The sequence below is a fragment of the Palaemon carinicauda genome, chromosome 42, assembly GCF_036898095.1.
Source record: "Palaemon carinicauda isolate YSFRI2023 chromosome 42, ASM3689809v2, whole genome shotgun sequence".
NCBI lineage: Eukaryota > Metazoa > Arthropoda > Malacostraca > Decapoda > Palaemonidae > Palaemon > Palaemon carinicauda.
The window spans coordinates 6,241,282-6,263,324 of record NC_090766.1 but is presented as its reverse complement, the minus strand read 5'-3'; the positions used below and the strand labels follow the sequence as shown (position 1 = coordinate 6,263,324).

The following is a 22,043-nucleotide window of genomic DNA, read 5'->3' as shown; positions in this document are numbered from 1 at the left end:
GAGCTAGCGCCAGCGGAGGTGATAGTTCAGGTGCTCTCGGCCGAGGTGCAGGGGGAGCACGGAGGATGACAATGAGCTTTGTTGCCTAGGATAAAAGGGAACTCTAAGGTTCCATGGAGCATCCTTGCCATTAGAGGGATTGAAACTGGCACAGCAGACTGAACCAATAAACCCAAAGTCACAACTGGAGCAGGTTGGGGGTGCCGAGGCTGCTTTGACAATATCCCGGATCAACACAGAGTTGGAATCCCAAGGGATAGCAGCCTGACCGTGTGTGTGTAGCACGTGCGAGAGGTGTCATCTTGCTTGTAAGTGTTTGCCACGTGTGGATGAGGCTCGTCACTTGTACACGTGAGAGTTAGGAACTCGCATGTTGTTTGCGTGAGGTGAATTTGCAAATATACACCTCAAGACCGACCCAAAAGGGACGAGGCACTATGTCGGACATGTGCAAGGCTTAGGTTAAGAAGGGTGGTGGGAGATGGTATGCAGACCTTCCCACCTCAACGGGAGAATTCTCTGCAGGGAAGGGCACCTTTGATGAGCTCTCTGCTGTTTGTAAGTGAGCATGTCTCTTTGGGATCTTATATGACATGGTGATGTAATGGGGGGGGTTAACTGGTTTACAGGGGGAGGATGTAAGCACTCCCTTGCTCATTCTAAAGAGCTGGAGCGTCCCGATGACAAGTCGTGAGCATGCTTATGAGCAGCTTGAGGAAGTGTTCTCTCGAGTATGGACAACCAACCACAGCCGTAAGGGTGTCCAAAGAGAAGAGTAAGTGATGTTGTTATCCTCATGAGGGCCAACCTGCAAAATATCAGAGACTGGAGGAGGAACTACAGAGGAAGAAGAGGCTTGGGTCATGGGGCCAGAGAGAAGCTCCTTCCCTCTCTCAGCATGGGAAGGGCCGAGGCAAACCCAGGAAGGAACAGGTGGAGGCTCCAATGTGCTCCACGCTTCAACACCTCTAGAAGCCAATCCTTTGAGAGAAAGCCCAACATTCCCAAGGATGACCACAGCTTACAAACAGCATCAGAAAAGGACTTCTCATGGACGAAAAGGGTCACTACTTCACCAAGACAAACAACAGGACCTTACAAACCTGATAGTTGTCCGGGGATCACAGGCACATCCGTTTTACCAGCTCATCCTCTGGAGGAGTCCAAATAGGCAGAGGCAGGAGGGGGAGTTCCCGTATAAGAAGAAGAGAGCCTGGGTGGTCTCTTGGCCTTCAAGGCAGAGCTCGAGGGAGAAGAATCCCTCTCCGCCTTCTTCCTCCTCTCCAACTGGGATGATGGCCACTCCCGACACTTACCGCGAGGAGACTCCTCCAAGCAGGACTGTCCCCTGCACGATGGGCAAAGCCAGTGAAGATCCATCTCCAAGGAGGACCTAAACGTGCCACAAGTACGGCCGGTCACACCCGCACGCTGCTTCCTCTGAAAACATCACAGTCACACCAGACGAAACAAAAGGGAAAAAAAAGTACAGCCGTTGAACAGAAAACGGAGAGGCAGCGGTGTATGTCTGCTCTCTACAAAGGCCAAATCAAAAGTGGTTGAGCTAGTGAGTGTGCGGGCTGAGTGGGAGTGTCCCCTGCTTCTGCCGGCTTCCTCAAAGTTTTTATGGCCTGAACACCAGTTTGTACTGACTATCCCCTACGTAAAGAACAAAGGTTTGTATTCGTGTTGGAGCAAACAATAATAAAAATTACCATCTTCTTCATTTACATTGTTAATAACTCCTACTCATAGGACTAGCCTAAATTGTTTGCAGTATTTTCATCCAGTAAAAAACTATCATTGCTTACCTGATAAACCTGAACTTCAAATTTGGCCTTTGGATACTGAAAATGTTGAACATTTTCAAAAAGATTTGGGAATAAACATTGCTAATGTAATATTTTATTTTTACAAATAGGGATAGTCATTAATAGCCTAAAGTGCCCTGTTCTTTGAAATTATCTAATTTAATTCAATTCAGCTTTGTACTATAGCCTGTTCATTTAAGAAGACTACTATTTACTCTTTACAATGGGTTTTAGCATTGTTCCATAATTTCAATTGATTTGTGGATTAACGCACATGTATGCTACAAGTCTGATACTATGATACATTTATAAGTGAAGCTTCATTTCTAAAAAAAAAAAAAAAATAAAAAAAAAAAAAATACCAAGGTAAGGCCATCACAATTTTGGGTTAAGTAAAACATGGAGAGTAAGTAAACAGGTTTATTGGTAAGCTACAGATTAAATGAACATGGAACAGGTCACACTGCCGTACAGCGCTATGTACCTCACCTCGGTGTACAAAAGGAGTCCAAACACAAGGCATGAGCGGCTTCACGTACACAGTGGACCGCGCTTGTATCAAAGTAAGAAAATGTAGAAAAATCTTGGTGACTACCCATTCACAAAATTTCCACACAACATTAAAAAACATATTTAAATATTTTTCATGTTATTTTACAAAACATAAAAATGTATAAGGGCAACAAAAATTAAAACTAAGTCTAGTTGGCGTAGTGGGGTCATGACTGTGGTCCATGAGAAGACTGTGGGTTTTCACATCCAATTAGACTGCAGCGACCCACCAGTTATACCTTTCACGGAGACGGGAGACCCCACCGATTCTGCCAGTTACTCCATACTTACAAAAATTAGAAAATGCTTCACCAAACACTCATAAAAATCCATAGTTACAAAAAGTTAGATGTCCATGGTGGAGAAATAACAAAAATGAGTCAAAAGTAGCAAAAATTGCTATAAAACTGGCTATTATCATGACGATGAAAGAGAACTATCACCGTAGTCATCTGAATCACGCTCAATGCTGCAAATGTGTCGCCTGCCAATCAAGAGATACATTCATATAAGCAACCCTGGCAAGAAGCATTTTCGGGCATAGCCTGTAGTAATGCTAATAAGACTGTGCCCTTTTGCTTCCTCTTGTCCTGCCAGGCTTGGAGAAGGGTCTACATCCCATTATATTCTGTATTATAGGCACAAGTACAACGGATGAATACCAATGATAAGATGTAAACCCACTTGTAGGACACTGTTCATATCAATACGCGATCCGAGGTGTGGTTGTGATAATTTTTTTAAACACGTTAGTTCAACCCTCTCAGCTGGCAGGCTGGCAGGGGTTTCAGGATTGGGCACACTAGCAGCACTAGCAGCTGTAATAGTAGTAATATTGTATTAATGATAATAGTAGCGATCATCGTTCACTATTGGGGATGCTCCACCATGTCTCTCGCCAGCTTCCGCCTACCACTGACATGAGCCGGGAGTGAGTCCCTATTGACAGCCACAGGAGCTGGAAAAAATATATGTTACTTTCATGTATACTTTGTTTCTTATTTACAAATTACGTTACTCATCAGCAGTAACTCGTCACTTGTATATACAATATCTATATACCGTTCTATAATTTGACAGATTCAATGACTTTGAGTGATTCCCTCCTGTGAGCTGCCACTAAAGATGCACGTCCCTCAACTAGGATTCTAGAGTTCAATGCACAAAAATAATAATCCCAAACAAAAATAATTTTACAATATTTCTATTATTAAACAACAAACATTGCCTCCTCCTTTATACATGCATGGGAACATAAAACATCCAATTTTGATATTACATAAGTCTTTGTCCAGGATGTATACAGCATATCAATATTATAAATTTCTGTTTACAATTTGCAAATGTTGCAAATCTTTACACCATTCTTGTACCTGAGCATAATAACAACTTGTTGCTTAAGAGGTGACATCAAATTTGATGAAATTCTATAAAAAGTTATAACAATTTTAATTTCTGTGCAGACAATATAAATTGTCAGTATTACCACTAATGTGTTATGATCAAATAAGAGCTAAGATATAAAAAATGGCCAATAAGAGATGATGATCCACCATCGAACGCATGGTGAAATTCACTGAAGGGTGTGTTGTCTATCACACAATTTAAAGGTTTTGGGCACTTTGCATCTATCAATCAGGTGACTCCCACAATTCCCTGTTTGTGGCCACATGCTGAACGCTCTCTCACCTCCACAACGAGGCAATAGGCGCCAAGATGATAGCTTCTGTACATTGGAAACACACTATTACAAAAAGGAGATTAGCAAAAATCTCTACTATACTGTAAAAAGCAGAAAAATGATGTTAAATCGTAAAACCATGACAGCACAGCTGCTGGCCCTGGCAATCTTCAAGTACAATATCTGCAGAGTAGTTAATAATAAAAAAAGTAAGTTTTATGCAGGATGGATCAACAGGTAAAAGGAACATCTCTTAATAAGTCTTCCTACACCACCATCATCTTCTCGGACCTAACAAAATTCCAGGGTCTATTTGGGTCTGCTCACAAGCAAGCATTGCAGGTAGATAGACGTAGCGACTGAAAATGCAAATGATGCTAAATTTCCCATACCCTATGAGACTAGTGAATCTTTAAGCTTTCAACCCTTCAATAATCATCGTAGTTATGGTATCATCAGTACTATTACAAAAGTTGCAAAACATATACAACAACTTTGGTTACAAGATAACACTAAGTATAAATTAGAAAAATTAAAAAAATATCTATAAAAGCAAAAACAAGTATAAAACATGACTACTTTAACAATCACATACATGGAAACAGGACCTAGACATGGGTATAGGTGAGTGATCGCATATCACACTTTGTTACATTAAATCTGCATGTTTCACAAAAATATGTTGACAAATTCCTCAGCAATGTAACATTCAACTGTCGTACCAAACTTTAAATATCTTGCTAGGTTAAGATTCCTATTATTAAACTATACACATTAACCTTTCATACAATAATAAGAAAGCAGGTACTCGATCTGAATTACTTAACAAGCTGAGCAGAATATCAACTCATTGATGGACATACAGTTATTTCTCACCCAAACAGTTATAGGCAGGCACTACCATGCTCACACAGTCCAGGCATTGCAGAAAATTAGTTTTGAACTTGAAATATCACTGTGGAGAGACTATGGATACAAAATTCTAAGTACGCCCAAACTGACACTTCAAGTTGATGTCACTAAACAACTTCAAGGCCTTTACTCCAGGCTAAGCAAGCATACCTGCCACTTTTTCAAGCCTGGGTTTCACTGGGATAAATCAGAAAACAAAAATAAAAGATGAAAGTCATGATGTCAGTATGGTATCATAATATAAAAATTAATGACTCCTGGACAGCTACAATTGCAATTAATTTTGAGGTCAAGATTTCAATTTATATTTACTGTACTGTTGCTTATAAAGAACCTTAAAACAGAATTCTCTTCCTAAGTTTGTAATCTATCCCTTATGCTGAAAAGAACAGCAGATATATTAAATTCTGAAAAGAGGAATCAATATATTGTAAATACGGAGAATGAGAATTCATCATTGAAAAAATTATGCATGTTAACGTTGTAAAAGAGACCTAAACTACATAGATATTAATCTATGATATACGTTAAAGCTGATGTAATCAACATGCTCTGAGGAAGTTTATGTGACAAGAAAACAATCTTGAACTTCAGGGAGCACAGAGGAAAAGTTAGACTTTCATCCTTCCAATTACGAAACTGTTCCACACGTGCTCTTCCTCAGGTTCAAAACATTCATTGTTATATATAAATACTAACACCATATGACTTGAAATTCAGCACCAAGCTAAGTGGCCAATTGCACGTTATCGCAGCCTCTAGCAACAAGCAAGAAAAATAAGGGTCTTTTTGAAGAAACAAACAAAGAGGAAGGTATCTCAGGAGAAATGACAGGATACAAAGGAAGAATAACAAGGGGAGGGGAGGGTAGGGGAGGGAAGGGGAGGGAAAGGTAAGGTAAGGTAAGGAAGGGGAGGGTGGGCAATCTCCCAGTGCCTGCCTAATAACATGATGGTTAAGAGCGATTATAGAGAGGTCAGTGAACAGTAACGCTTCCACTGCCTGCCAGTCTACAGTTCAGAAGAGAGGTTACTGTGACATGTACTAATCACAGTGGTTCAGGTGAAAGGAACTTAATAAATAAGTCCATTAATTTTAGGTAATAAAAATTATATTTATAATAATAAAGGGTAAGATGATAAGAAAAACAATCCTTGGGAAGAGATGGCTGAACTTTAATTACTGAAAAACCTGATAGACGAGAACCCCCTTAACTCATGGTCCCATTCTAGATGCTTTACAAGCATTATTCTAAAACCTTTCAACTCTTAATCAAATTAAGATTCATAAAATAATCCCAACTTTCAAAATTTATAATTATGAAAGTACTTATCCAAGATTGCAAAAGCTTTTGAGTTTCTAAAACCACTTACTAAATCATTAATATATGATACACGATAGCAGTACCTCTCAACATCTGATACCATGTACAGATGTTTTTCCAAAGTACTACGTACTATACAGCAAAGATTTTAAACCAATGAAGCACATCCTCTAAGGTAGTATGCGTGTAAAATTTTCAAAAAAAATAGAAAATAAAAAAGGAAAAAAAAAAAAATAAACATCTGGAACTGCAACAGAGAGCAAACAAGCTGTGGGACAATGCTGCAAGTATTCACCAGTTATTTTTGTTTTTTTTGTTTATGAACTCTATAAACTGCAGTAAGGTATGAAGAGGGCTTTGAGAGACAATGCAGAATGTTAGTTACTGAGATCGTGCGACAGACTCAAAGCCCTCTTGACGTTGGACAACAGCTATTTCACAAATGACACCAATAATGCTGACTAGACACCTCCATGAAGACTACAAATATATATAAACATTTCATTCACAAATATTATGGATCACACGAAGCCTTGAATGAATCCTTGGGATCATTACATAGAGATATTGGACAGGCCAGCATAAACGAAGCCTATCTGCTGCCTATGCAACGTCTTAGCTCGGGTGTAGAGTCTTCTTCCTTACCGCTGATTTCTTCAAACTCATGGTCACCAACAGCCATCTCTTCCAGGGAGAAACTAAGGGAGGCTAAGAAATCCTAGCATTTCTGATTGTCTAAACCTAACCCAGTTTTGACTATTTCAGCCAGGAAAACAAAAATAAAGTACATGTGTAATATTCTTCCTACCTAATTATGAGAGAAGTGTTCCAGTTTTATGAAAAAGCTTATGAATGCATTCATATAATGACTATTCATAGTGAGAAAGCAATAGTATATAAAGTTTTTTTTAGAAAGTCCCAAGTCAAACCTCTAGAAAAGTGTGTAAAATTTTTTTTTGTTTGTTTTCTTCACGTTTTTTTAAAATAGAAATGGACATGCCATCCGACCCCACTATTGCTCTTTAACAAGATTTCCAAGGGCATTCACCTGCTTCTGAACCACCTCCCCATGTTCCACCCCTATCCCAAATTCTCACGTTGAGCAGGTAGAGTCTCTTCCACAGACGGTTCAGTAAAAAAATAGTATGTACAAATATCAAAAAGTTCACCTCAGCTATATACTGTACATCCATCAATTAAAAGCCAGCAAAAGACATAACATTTCATTAATACAAAAATCATGCATTTCCATTAAGAAAGGATACACAAGAAAACGACAACATAAAAATATAACTGCCTATGTTTTCTTTGAAATGAAAATATAATAAAAATACATGGAAATCTACACTCACTAGCGACACAATGCAATTATGTATTCAATGGATATGAAATGGGGATGAGTCTATGTACAGTGTTACCAGCCTCTCAGAAACGAGGCTAACGCAAAATATCAAATTCCGCCATAATGCAGACAAGGTCCTCAAGGGGAGGTGACTGAATGCCCATAGAATCTCACCTTGATAAATCTGGGTCGGGATATGTTGTCTCCACATTGTTAAGCCAATGTTGTGTGCTATTTTCTTTGGTTTTTCATTAAAAAAAGGAGATCAAGTAATTGTGACAAGCCAGTTAACTCGACGAAATATGATGCCATATATACATATATAAATAAATATATACCTATATATAACACAAGTAATTTACGTTACTTCATGATCCCCTTTATGCGAGACGTGGCCAATTGCTCCACTGATTAAAAAAAGACTAAGTCACTGGCTCATCAATTTGATAACTGGCAAAGTTTCAACCACTTCACATTTATGGATTCTTCTGCAGTCTTCATTTCAATCTTAATTAACTTCCTCCTGTGTTAAACTTCGCAAGCGAGCTATATGTGAAACTGTAATTCCTGCATTACTGTCTCATCTATTTAGCTACAAAGTTTTTTTAATACCTACAAAAATTGCAGGCCTTTTCTTACACAGTACTAGTAACAGCAAAAGACAAAAAAACTAGAACTGTTAACTTCTCACAAAAACACCCGCATATGCTAGATGATAAAACTTACTAACAAGGACAGTATCAAAATTCAAACACGCAAAAATACAAATTCTATATGGATCAAAATTATCCTAGTGCAAAAATCTGCATATCACACACGCACAATGCTGATGGCTACTCTAACAGGCAAGAGCATTTTAAGTATAAAAATCAGTAAATGTTTACAAATCTTGAGAACTATTTGGACTTGTTAAATATTCAAAAAATTAATTCTTGGTAATTTTCCATTATGTCTTTTCATGGCTATAGGATTAATTCAATTAAATACTATATCATACAGGACCAATTATGGCTTAATGTAATAAAAAATTTATAATCCTTTTCATAATGAACACTCAAAACAATTGAAAACCTATAGTTTGTTTTTAAGCACAGCCTGACAAAGGAGGGTGGGGGATTGTGAGGTACTAGATGTTACGTTCGCACAAAAAATGAGTGTAGAGTAACCAACAGCCGTAGCATGACACAGTGGTATGGGTTGTTGGGGCATCCAGGTCATAGCAGTTAATACATCACAAGCCAGAATGCAAAGAATAATTTGCAGGGAAAAGAGAATATTGGACATGGCTTACAAAGGTTTATTATTAAAAAATCAAGACTTTTATCAACTGCCCTGCCCTTGACGGCCCCAAATGTACAGTACCTATGGATTCCTAAAGCCTAGGGGAGAACTCCTAGACTTGCCATTATTACGTTTAACCTGCCACTGACTACGGCCTAGACAGCAGGAGACTGTCCCAAACCCTATATCATTTCATTACTGCTCACATCTTCAAGCTTGGATGTTAAGTTAAGCATACACACCTTCAAATTGTACACTGGATGCAGATCGAAATCTTCAGTTTTAAAGTATTGGTCTACCCTTCCTAAAGAGAAAAGCAGTATGCCCTCATAATCCTGAATTATTCAGTCATATTATTCACCTTTTCCGACATGTGTCTCCTTCTTCATACAAAAGTCTCCTGCATTCTCAATATTAAACAATGTGAATAGCAACACTGAACTCATGTTATTTGGTGACAATTGCCATCACAGCAAAATAGAGCATCTTTCATACACACTATACAGAATCAGGAATTCAATTTTGCTAGACACTTTGCAATGCCTACCTCAGAACGTTACATAGTACATACTTGTGCAGAATAAGGGCATATTTGAAAAAATACTCGCCAAACAATGATCAGTTCATATATCAGTGTTTTGGGACTTTTAATGGATAGGTCCTACCTGTGACCTGCTCCATCACTGACTGTCAAATGAACGGACTGAACCAGAGACTTTTCCCAAATAAACCTTAAACATGTACCTTGAGAGTAACATTTGTCCAACATATTCCAAGTCAGTAAATGATAATGAATGAGTCCATACACTTAAATATGGACTCAGCATAAAAGATGATCTTTACTTACTGAACAATCATGATCCTTTAAAGACTCGAAACTTGGACGACTCTGCTCTCTGTGAGATCTATGAGATAATATACATATTCAAATAGCACTGAAGCAGAAGCCATAAACTATACTGATATTAAAAATTATAAAACACCATCCTATTACAATACAATAATGCTTACATATGCACCATAGTAATCTTTGGGGTTATGTCGCATGTGAAATTTTGTAAAAATCTATTAGTACACAACAGTAAGAAGAAGTGGACTCATACTGATTACAAATTTATTTTCAAATAGTTTGGCCTTCTCATTTATTTCACTGATTTGCATTTAAGCCATTTTGTGGGTAAGCTTGTGAAAGACACTACAAATATTTCTGTTAAACAGAAAAACTGACTGCTACTCTGGATAAACTACGTTAGAATCATCAGCCCGTGAGCTTTTCCTGTTTAGATTATGAAAAACTGTAAAGTAGAAAATCTTGCCCAGCTAGAAAAAGAGGTGTACAAATATCATTCTATCACAAGTGAGCAATGCTATCCAATGGCTGTCATATGGAGGAAAGAGTTAAGCCTTTGGGAATAAGCACGGGGCTGATAATTTCTCTACGGCACACCTTGTTGGTTCACCCACATATATAAACATCTGAAGCTCCTATGACACGCCACAATGGTTAAGAAGTCTTACTGGGGGTTTTGATACTGTAATACTGTGGCTTTTGCTTGCAGTGTTGAAATTGAAATATTCAATCAAATATGAGGCATCCAGGGGGGTTAGAGGGGTAGTACTGACTTTGCTTGATGGCTGCTTGAAGTTTCTTCGAGTTCATTTTGACCCACATCTGTTGGCAGGCAAAGGGGTGTCCTTAGAATTATGGTAAATATCTTCTCATTACTTGTTTGTGAGGCACCATCCAGGTTCCCGGTGCCACCGCCAGGGAGATCTACAAGTACAGAATATGTGTGATGATGAGGACAAAAGAGATGATGTAGTAGTATTTCTGTTGCTGTTTTGCTTCAACTGCCTATTAGGATCACGATGATAAAAATCTTGGAATGCTGAAAAGCATTAGGAAAAATGTCACTGGTTCTACAAACTAAAACATAGGAGCCTAGCACCACCTGAATGGTACAGTGCGGGGGCGATCGGCACCCTCTTTGACTAGCGGCTTGTGGAATTCACGTCCTGGGCGGGAGTGGATGGTCTGCCAACAGTGTTCGCAGTAGTATTGCAAGCAGGTAACATTGGCACAGAAGAAGGGGGCAAACTTCCCCCCACACCGTGCCCCCTGGCACTCATCACACATCTGGTCATCTAGAACATACGGTTTTACTTCCACCTGTTAAAGAAGAAAAGAAAAGAGAAATTTCTTATTAAGGGTTTGGTCCTCATTTTCAAAGAAAGAAGGCATTACATAAAACAGTTAAATGGTAAATACATAAACAATCACAGGAAAAATAGATCCATTCAGAGTTATAATACAAAATTTCTCCGAGCATTCTTTATCAGTGAGTAAAATTCATCACAACTTTAAAGGTACATCCTACTAGAAATAAATGGCACAAATGGATGATGAGCCAAAGAAATCAATAATTTTTAAGTTATACATGTACAGTAAATGAGAGTACATACAGTATCTGAATTCTATTCCTATTTTGACACTTATAATGCAACTAAGCAAGATGATTTCTGATTAATGAAAAAGTGACTAAAATACACTTGGAACTAAATACAAATAATGGCAATTTCAATTGGTATGACAACTTTGCCCTTCCCACCTCACTATCCAACTTCAATTAAATTTCCACTCTTTCAAATGTTATCCACCTAAAACTATTTTCTATTCAAGAATCGTGACAGAACAGACTAAAATATGGATTTAAATACAGTAGGTCAGTGAGATCATACAAAAATGGCTATTATCATTCAGTACTTAAATATGAAACATTTAAATAATGCCAATGATAATCAAGCTCTCTTAAGTTAGTCTGATCTGAAGAACTCAATTCAAAAAAGACTCCAAGACTACACTGTAAAAAAAAGAGAGAGAGAGAGAGAGAGAGAGAGAGAGAGAGAGAGAGAGAGAGAGAGAGAGAGAGAGAGAGAGAGAGAGAGAGAGAGAGAGAGTGTGTGTGTGTGTGTGTGTGTTGTGTGTTACAAGGAGTTTCAAGGAATTTGGATGTCTCAAAGACATTTTTAGTCCATCCCCGGAGACTGCATTTGCTCTTTGGTAGAGCAATTTAGTTTAAGCATTTAAAGATTTTATATGATCTTGTCTAACGTATTCTTGAACTCGTTTACCGTTTTACTGTTAACTACATCTGCTGGAACTCTATTTTGTATGTAAAGCAATTGCCACAATGCGTGGTGATGTATCTTTCTAATTCCAGTTTGTATCCATTACCTCAGGACTGATTTCTGCTAAGCGCATATTGTTGTAATCTATATTTGTTATTCCTTTAAGAATTTTGAATGCCTCTACTAACTGTCCCATTAGTCGTCAATTTTTTTTATCAAATAAGTGAGAGGGAGAGAGAGAGAGAGAGAGAGAGAGAGAGAGAGAGAGAGAGAGAGAGAGAGAGAGAGAGAGAGAGAGAGAGAGATAAATTGCAAAGAATCTTTTGTACATTGTTCTGTTAAGCAGAAATATAACTACACTGTATGAGCAATAAAAGAAAACCATCAGAATTTAAAATCGACATAATGGGCCCCAAACATCAGTGAATTTGCATATTCCAATTATTTGCATGAAAGTTATCGATCATACTAAATACAGATCACAAAGTTTACTTATAACTTTATACTTTATAAAAGGACACCAGTTACTTGTGATATAGTACAAAAATGCTTAGCTCTCGAACAAAACTAAATAGTATTCCAACAAAATTTCCTATTGGCCAGCCTCTTAGTATGGCATCACCACAGCACTATAGAACCAAATAAGCACGGCATAAAACACACTTTTCCCTGTGAACAACTGAAGCAGCAAGATATGACAATGGATAAAAAGACTACATATTCAGTTACAAAAAAGGAAACCTTTTAGCCAAAAAACCACTTGCCTTCAAATTACTTTTCATACATTCCTTTTAATCTTATCTTACCAAGCTCAACTTCTTTTTACTTTACCCAACTTATAATCATTGCTTCTCATTCAATTAATTCAGTCCACCCATTTACAGCAAAGCTGAAAGTAAGATTCAGTACTCTCATCAAACCCAAAAAGTTACTTTAAAGTGAAGCGAGTCTTCAGGTACAGCAGTAAAACAAAAGGAATGTATTAAAGCAACTTTGTCTTGAACACAACACTTACCCTTTTATCAATATCACCATGCTGTAACTGTACAAATCTGGCACTGATGGCGGCAATATAACTCTGCTGATTCGAAAACGCAACCCGGCCTGCACCTTTTGGGTACTTTAGTTCCGGATCGGTATCGATTCCAGCATAACACACTCCACCATATAAACGATCCATGATCATTGCCAGTTCAACTGTAAAAAAAGAAGCAGGCACATTTTTAATGACATGAGAGAGTAATTATGACAGTTCAACTGTAAAAAAAAGAAGCAGGCACATTTATAATGACGTGAGAGAGTATTTATGACAATTCAACTGTAAAAAAAGAAGCAGGCACATTTATAATGACGTGAGAGAGTAATTTATTAAGAGAAATTAAAAATAAAACAAGGGTACATATGTAACTTAACAATATAGACCATAATTGCTAAAAAATATTCCCTGAAACGATTTAATGACAATATGAGCTGGACGTCCCTAAAAAAAAAAGGCATTTTTCTTCCTTGACTGCAATTATATACTTCATAATTTTATTGGATTAACTCGCCCAAACGCTATCTTTCAAAATTTCCTTTTAACAGGTAAAAAGAAAAATGGTCCATACTGTTCAAGCTAACAAAATTAGGACAACAAACAACCGATTTATTATATAGTATTTGTAAACATTTTATGGATAAATTTCAAAATAAGTAAATGAGAAGATAAAAAATCAACAGACATAAAAATACAAGGATATTGTGGACTCGCTTGTATCTCCCCAACCCCTAACATAAAAAATTTATTGCTTTATATACTGTATGCTACTGTACTAGAAAATCTCTTGTGTAAATATGTAATTCAAAACCTATAAGATGGGCTTTGAAAAACACAAGAATCATGAAATTAACAAGTCTGAGCAATACTAATGCTAGTTAATAAACATTAAACCTATAAAAAATATATAAATATTTTTAGACAATTATTCTATATTTCTACTCAAGGAGTTAATATCATCCACAAAAGAGAAAAATTATTGACATAAAATTCTATGTAAATAAATATCACAATACAAATTATTAACAAACTTTTGATTAACAGATATAAACCATTTGTTTAGAAATACTGCACTTTTGCAGCTTGTCTTTAAATTTTTTTACCAATTCCTGAATTCAAACTACTGTACTATACTTTGTTAAGAGGTGGATAACTAGCAATTAGTCACATTGGAGAGGCACCCTTGTCTCATTTGCCGAGCTCTTTTTTAAGTCTGTCTGCACAGCATCATGATGCCAGCAGTCAATCTGGAAGGAGGATGGAAGGGAATTTCCTATAGCAATGGTCTCTGCTATAGAATACAATATTTGTTAAAGTCTTTGTTACTATCTTTGCAAGAAGGGAGAACAAGAAATATTCACTAGAGATGGTATTTTAGGAAGAAGCTGTTTAACGAGCAAGTATTTTGAGAGGGACCTGACTGACTATACAGTCAGGTAGGTGTAACTTGAACCTCCATCATCATTTGCCCCATAAACCAACTAGGGAACCCAATTGGTGCATAGAAAGGGCAATATACACACAAAAATAAATGGAATGATGGAAACAACTCTGAGGCTCTACTGAGTGAGGAGAATAAAAACAGAGCTGAAGGATATGATATCTTAAGAGCTCAGAAGAATCCCGGAGAAATATGAATATTTCAATGCTCTAGGAGCATCTGGAACAGAGCAATCCACTAAAGGACAGCTGAACAATCAGTCACTGATGAGGTGACCAAAATATAAAAAAAAGGATAAGACCAATACGGTAAGACACAAAAGAAAAAACACAAAACTTTCCATGGTGAAAAGTATGGTTAGGAATGGATGAGAAAAACTCCTAAAATATAAAAATCTTGGTTTAATTTTGTGATGGGAAAAATATCTTTGTTTCCCGGAAGTCATAAAGAATTCAGCAGCTTTAGCTTTCTAATTCAACTCCTTGTTTTTATCTCATCAGGATTTTTCAATCAATATTTGACCTGTATTGAACCGCCCTGATTCAACATTTTTTTCTTATATTTCCATCTCTCCCTAATTCAGTTTGATCCACTGTTCAAAAGGTAACCGAGACAAGTAATCAAATAGTCAGCATGAAAGCAAGATGCTACAAACAGACACAAGGCAGCCCCAAGGAGTTGCTGTACGCAAACAACATGGTATCAATATTAAAATTAGGGGAAGAGATCTTGGAAATGTTTAAATGATGTAAGGAAAAAATTAAAAATTCCAGTTAGGAATGTTCTCATATGAATTCCTAAGAGGAGCTGCATCTAATGTAATTATCATGGGAGACAATGAAGAGCCTGTAACTATCCTGGAAATACAGGTCTTATATAATGCATTTGTTCCTTAACTACATACTGGCTTACTGGCAAATAAAACTCTCCCAATGATAATATAAAAAATATAAGATGCGTGTATGAAATGGGCACTTCTCTACATAGCAGAAACCAAGATTTGAAGATAGGATGATCTTTTGAAATACTGCAACTATAAATTCCAGTTATTTATGGCTGGAATGAATTAGGAAGATTATACAAAGGAATTGTTCGGAAATGCAGGGCCTGAAAGTTTATGCGCTTTTCCCGTAACTATACCTAGTGAATCTACAGAAGCCAAACTATGATAGAGATTCAAAGCTTAGGCTACCCAACTTAGACTAGACAAAGTTGAAGATTTATATGTAAATATCTTGATTCGAAACTATCGTAATAGGTTATCATCATTTATAAAACTATTAAAAATTAATAAAGAGAATATTGAATATTTTAATACATGGTAAATTAATGAACATATGAATCATAATACAGGCAGTCCCCAACCAACAAATACAATCGGGACCGAGAGAGCGTACGTAGCTCGAATTATTCGTATATTGTTAAGTAAAAAAGTACCTCTATGGTTGAATTTAGGCCTAACTCAGACGCCTACGATTTTCAGAAGTCAACAAATATTCCCCTTTCATATAAAATCCATATCAGGTTATTGCAAATGATGTTAGACTTACTTTATTACTTACAGTCTTGTATACAATAATATAAAGAATGTTGTTATAAAAACAAAAAACATGCAAGTGGCCATACGAATGCCCTACGTTTGTGTGAATACTACCGTAGTGTTTACGTTTCAAACAAGTGTAAAGAAGGTTATTTTATTGTTTCGTTACCCAATTTATGCTAAAAACTTAAAACTAATTAACCCTTTTACTCACGGGCTATTTGGAACTTTCCAACCCTTAACCCCAAGGGGTTATTTTTTTTTCAGGCACATTTTGCAGTATATTTTTTTAAATTGCTCTTACAGCCTTAATTTTCGTCATAGAGAGGTCAGGTTGGTCTCATTCTTTTGGAAAACGGCGTCAATAACCTTAGATGTCAGGATGCCTGAAAACTTTAAATCATTCATTCATTCATTCTTTTGGAAAATGCCTTAAGTTTCTCAAAAAATTATAAAAAATATGAAAAAAAAAAAAAATGTAAATAGCAGTTTTTTGCAAGGACGTACCGGTACGTCCATGAGGGTAAAGGGATGAGTTTTGTGAAACGTACCAGTACGTCCTTTGGGGGTAAAAGGGTTAATGAATGCTTTGGACAGAGTTAAATAAAATGCATATGGATAGTTTACTGGATTATTTTATTTACTGTTGTTTGGACCAAAGGAGGAAGGGGTTGGCTGCCCTTTGTATTGTTTTGATTCGTCACCAGCTGAGGTGCAAAACACACACACACACACACTCTCTCTCTCTCTCTCTCTCTCTCTCTCTCTCTCTCTGCAGTCATATACTGTACATATATAATACAGTACACTTAACTGTAAATATTAGGTAAAGTAAACTATAAGATAGAGTTAAACACGTTTTTAAACCATTTCTTATGTATTAGTGTACAATACTAAAATATTCGTTTGTTAATTAGTACTGTAATGTACTACTGGGTAATGTATTCATTACAGCACAGTAAATAAATTTTGATTTAGAATACAGTATGTAATGGTCTACTTTATTGTACATACAAAGAGACTTTATCACTATAATATATTGGATTGTCATCATGACCAACTGAAATCAGCTGATCTGAGAAACACAAAAAGAAAAAAAAAAAGAAAAACCAAACACGCACACAAACTCACTCGCTAAAATCATTGAATATCCACAAATCTACATACACTCATACATATTCTCTCTCTCTCTCTCTCTCTCTCTCTCTCTCTCTCTCTCTCTCTCTCTCTCTCTCTCTCTCTCTCTCTCTCTCTCTCTCTCTCTCTCTCTCTCGTTAAGGAGAGGGCAAACCTTATCAAACTAAGGTAAACAGCTTTATGACATACTTTAATCTCATATATTATTTACTACTGAGTTTAATTGAATATCAAAGTTTACCAGAGTTTAATCCATATTGCCAATGCATGAAAATCTATAGTTTTTTAGGTCTGTGTGGTGCTTGATTATACAGCTTGGGGAATTACTGATTTTTCTTCCAATTCTTTAAAATAGTTTTTGTGAAATTTAGTTTATCTTTTCTTAAACTTGATATACCATACTGCAATTACTATTAATTCAGGAATTTCATATCTTATATAAGATCATGTTATAATAAAACACCAGTTTTTCCCTTCAGTTTCAGACAGAGCTTTCCCCAATTCCAAACAGCTTGGCAGCTATGAAACGTTTTTTTTACTTTCAGCAACAGCTTTTATTTATAATCAGCAGCACTGTATACATTCTTGATCTTTTCCCCAGAGCCAATAAGGGTATAATGTAAACAAAAAGTATTCTGCTTAACTTTGTAACATAACTCATCATCATCATCTCCTCCTCCTACGCCTATTGATACAAAGGGCCTCAATCCGTAGAGGATTCATTGGCTAGATACCTCAAAGGATAGCAAGTTCTTTGTGATGCGCAGTGCCTATCTAAGGCAAATAACCCCTGCCGGTCCATACTAATTCTAGTAAGATCAACCGCCAGGCATTAGGAGTAAAAGCCGAAGAGACAGTTTGTCCATCCCCTTAAACCCAATCCATCACCCTGCTACCTGTGACTTCACAGAGATTTAGGGGGGCATTTCCTCCACACCCAAAGCTCTCATTACTCCAAGTTGCTCATCTGGTTATACGAAAATAACCATTGGCAAACATGGATTGCCAAGATATACCACCTAGCACGGTAACATAACTACGGCAATTATTTACTATGGTACGATAATTAAAGTACAAGCTTAACAGCTGTTATCAGATTCCATTATTCATAAGAAAAAAAGCTGTTTTTTGTTCAGTTTTGATTATGGCTATATGAGTTTATCCAATGATTATAACATTGCAAACAATACTTTTATGATTTTCTTTTACTTTTTAAATATTAATAAATTTTACAGTCACCAATCATCGATCAAAAATTCCTAATTTCGAATTTTTATGTAAATCGAAGTGCGAGACTAAATTATTTTATTTTTTTCTTTTAAAATTCATTCATGGAAGAAGAGTGTTTCCAGGTCCTCAGATGGGTTTCCATATAAAGATGATTTCACTGATGTAGAATCATTCCTTGAATAGGATATTTATTACAAGAATGTGCAAATAATGCATAGGTAAAATTGGTTTTGATTCCTTTATAAAACTTGTTAGGCTGGAGGAACGTAGAAAGTAGGGGTCTCATTTTTTGTTTTGTTTCATTTGTTGATGTCGGCTATCCCCAAAAATTGGGGGAAGTGCCTTGGTATATGTATTAATTTATAAAAATAAATATACAGTAAATATAAATATCCCAAAAACATGTACTTCTTAAGGTGACCTTTACCAACCGAGCAATACTCTAAAATAGTTATGTGAATTTAGGCCGTCATATCCGAAGTGTAGTAACAGTGTCCGTTGTTGCGGGGCTCTACTGTACACTCGTAAATTCCTGAGAATAAATTAAATATTTTGCCTTATCTCCTGTTTATATCAGCTACCACGAAAGAATACAAAAAGCACAAATTTTAGAGTAAAATGTATTTTTCCTAACTATTCATACCCAAGACCTCTAATAGGGAAGGAAAGCTTTGCTGTGGTCATACTTCCCCTTATTAAAGGTCGGCGGTTTGGATTTCGTGTAAGAACAAATCATAACAAACACCATATGCAGTACGATCCAATTATGATTTAACCTTGATGTCTTATCATTCTTTGGGAATATCTTCATTTTTCGTTTCCTTTCATCCTCCAAAGAAGAGTTACATCAATGTATGTATGCTAGTTCCGATTTGTCCTGTACATTACATGCAGTTCACCGATTAACACAGTAGTTTGAGTTTAGGAACTTTTATCATTTGCCTAGACTGGCAAAGAATAGATTTTGAAAAGTAATGGGTCATACTCTGTATGAACACATGATTTCTAATGAAATCATTGTGCTAAGAAACTGATATACTTAATATTATGTCTTTTCTTATAAGTAAGTTAAAAACATTTCAAAAGTAGATCTATATAATTTATTTGCTTGCTTTCACTTCAGCTCTTATCGCTTCTGCGGCAACAGCAAACGAATTACGTGTTAAAAATGGTTTAAATGAAGTAATCTTACCAGCTTTTAGAGGCCTTGGTACTCCTCCAACAAATACTGTTTTGCGAGGATCCAATGGAAGCGAGGCATCAAGGACAAAGTCTGCATCTGATAGTCGCCACGGCCGGATCTGAACAGGTTTATCCTTAATGGTAGGAGACGACACGCACAGGTACAGTTTGTCATCATCTTGAATACAAGCATCTATCAACTGCTGAACGCTACTTTCGTCCTGCAATAAAAGAAAATATCATAATGTAAAATACAGCAAATTTAATGACATAACAGTAACTGTAGAGTTGAAAAGATTTTTAAAAACTGTTGCTTTCAAGAAAAATTTTTAAAAACTGTTGCTTTCAAGAAAAAACAATCATCCCATAAAATGTTGCAGTAATTTTCATTATGAATATGAATTATTATAAAACATTTAAAAGTCTAAGGCTTAGAAATGTGAAATATAGTGAGATAAAGGAACTTGTTCTAAAAACTAACTTTTCAACAATATCTAAGATTAACTGCCACAATTCATTCATTTATTTACTTGTAAAACCGATTTATTATTCTCCATAAATTCCCCTCTAAAGTCCACTTCTATCATACTGTTAGATTTTTGTAAAGCCTTGAAATATTTTGCTAATGCTTTCTTCACCAATTTTGGGAAGCTTTGCCTACAGCCCTCTTAAAACTGAAATCTACCTAAAAGCATTCTCCCTCAAAATGGCAAGTTATAAACAATAAAAAATACAGTACTTCAATGCTGAAATCCATTTGCTACAAACACAGGGCATTACTGTGTCACCACCTCATAGAAAGGAACCATCGACCCCAGTCAGAAACAAAGCTACCAGCGCATCACTTTGCGCCCAACCTTCATCTTAATATTCGTCACTGAAGAACAAGAACTCAGTTTTTTCAAGTCATCAGGCAGCATACTCAAACAACCCAAGATATCAATAACATTTGATGTGACCTGTTCTCGATTACCTGCTCAGATGGTACTGCTGCTCCTGCTATGATCTTCAGTATGGTACAATGTCCTTGCCCTATTTACGGCTCCTAAATTTTGATATTGATGCTTTCCTAAGCCCTCTGATAATAAATCTTTACTCAATAACACAGGATGTTCGTAGTATCCTCAATACTTTCGTCTACAGTTTATACTCCTTTTTTCACCTTGTATGTTAACCCAATAGTCATATCTTCCCTTAATCTTCATGTCTCTCATTATTGGATTTGTGATTTGAGCTATATAGCCCAGTCTGGAGCCTCTGAGGCTGTTCAATGCACAAGTGCATCTAGGATAAAACCTTAGAGTTACACTATGGGGTAAAAGTTATGAGAAGTTGATCAGTATAACAGAGGTAAAGTAACACGTGCAGCCAAGGGCTAAAGGAACACTACAGATCCTACAGTAATACCTACATTGCATAGCATGAGGTGCATTGACAGAACCACTGAATATCTAAAAAGATGATATCAGATACTCCATCCCATATTCTCTATGTGGATCCTTGAGGGATGAGCAATGTTTTACAAAATACAACCGAAACTATGCCTAAATGAAAGCTAAAAGACGTCATGAAATGAGTCTACCCTCAGTCTCAATAACCCTGATCTTCACTGATTGCACTGGTCTAGAGAGAAGTATACAATCTCCATTGTTGGACAAATGTCAAAACTCTACTGATGACCAGAACGCTAGAAATAGCAACACGCCAAAAGCCACGATGTACCAAACCCCAGCAGAAACCTAGGTACTTTGAAAGACCATGGTCCATCATGTGATCCCATGGCAGTTATAACCTAGTGCAATGTATAAATCTCAAGGGCCATGGCAAAACTCGGATAAAGAACAAACTTATAGATGACACCCATCTACATATACATAAGGCACCATCACTGAACCATGAGATGTAAAGGATTCTAGAATCACATGTTTTCTATACAGTATCTCCAAAAATACAATACTAAATACTGAACATGAAAATTACAGTTCATGTTTATTTCTCAGAATGGCAATGTAATATGGCAATTTAACATTGGACATGCTTTCAAATTCAAAGGCACAAAAGAATATAGAATATGATAGTGAGCCTATACGAAGAATGATATTATGGCAAGAGAAAAGGCAGAGTTTGTAAATTTTACCTGCCCAACATTAAATGTAGTTTAAACTGTTTTAAGAGGCTAACCAAAACTAAGTTAACCACACCAACTAATCCTAGTACCTGTATAATAAAATAGGTTTACTGTATGAACATATTTAAAATCCATTTGTAATGTTGGCAGCCAAAGAATTCATGGTTATAATCAATATAGTATGCCTTTATATACTAATAGCTATTTGAATGTATCAAATCTTAACAAATATGGTCATCCTCATCTTCTAAAGAGTATGAAACAAGATAAATATCTGGCACTTAACAAAAAATATTGTTTACCAACAGAAGACAAAA

At 36.4% G+C, this 22,043-nt stretch overlaps 1 protein-coding gene across 9 annotated transcripts in view; it reads right to left on the bottom strand.

Annotated features, from left to right (window-relative positions):
- Positions 1 to 2,217: 2,217 nt before the first annotated feature.
- Positions 2,218 to 22,043, bottom strand: part of orb2 — a 220,766-nt gene continuing 200,940 nt past the window's right edge. For all 9 annotated transcript variants that reach the window (XM_068365077.1, XM_068365078.1, XM_068365079.1 and 6 more), the window contains 4 exons: positions 19,609 to 19,819; positions 13,048 to 13,229; positions 10,856 to 11,073; positions 2,218 to 10,677 (listed from right to left, as the gene is read on the bottom strand). In XM_068365077.1, the coding sequence (XP_068221178.1) occupies positions 10,626 to 10,677; positions 10,856 to 11,073; positions 13,048 to 13,229; positions 19,609 to 19,819 (663 nt within the window). In that variant the 3' untranslated portion in view covers positions 2,218 to 10,625. The remainder of the gene's footprint in view (positions 10,678 to 10,855; positions 11,074 to 13,047; positions 13,230 to 19,608; positions 19,820 to 22,043) is intronic.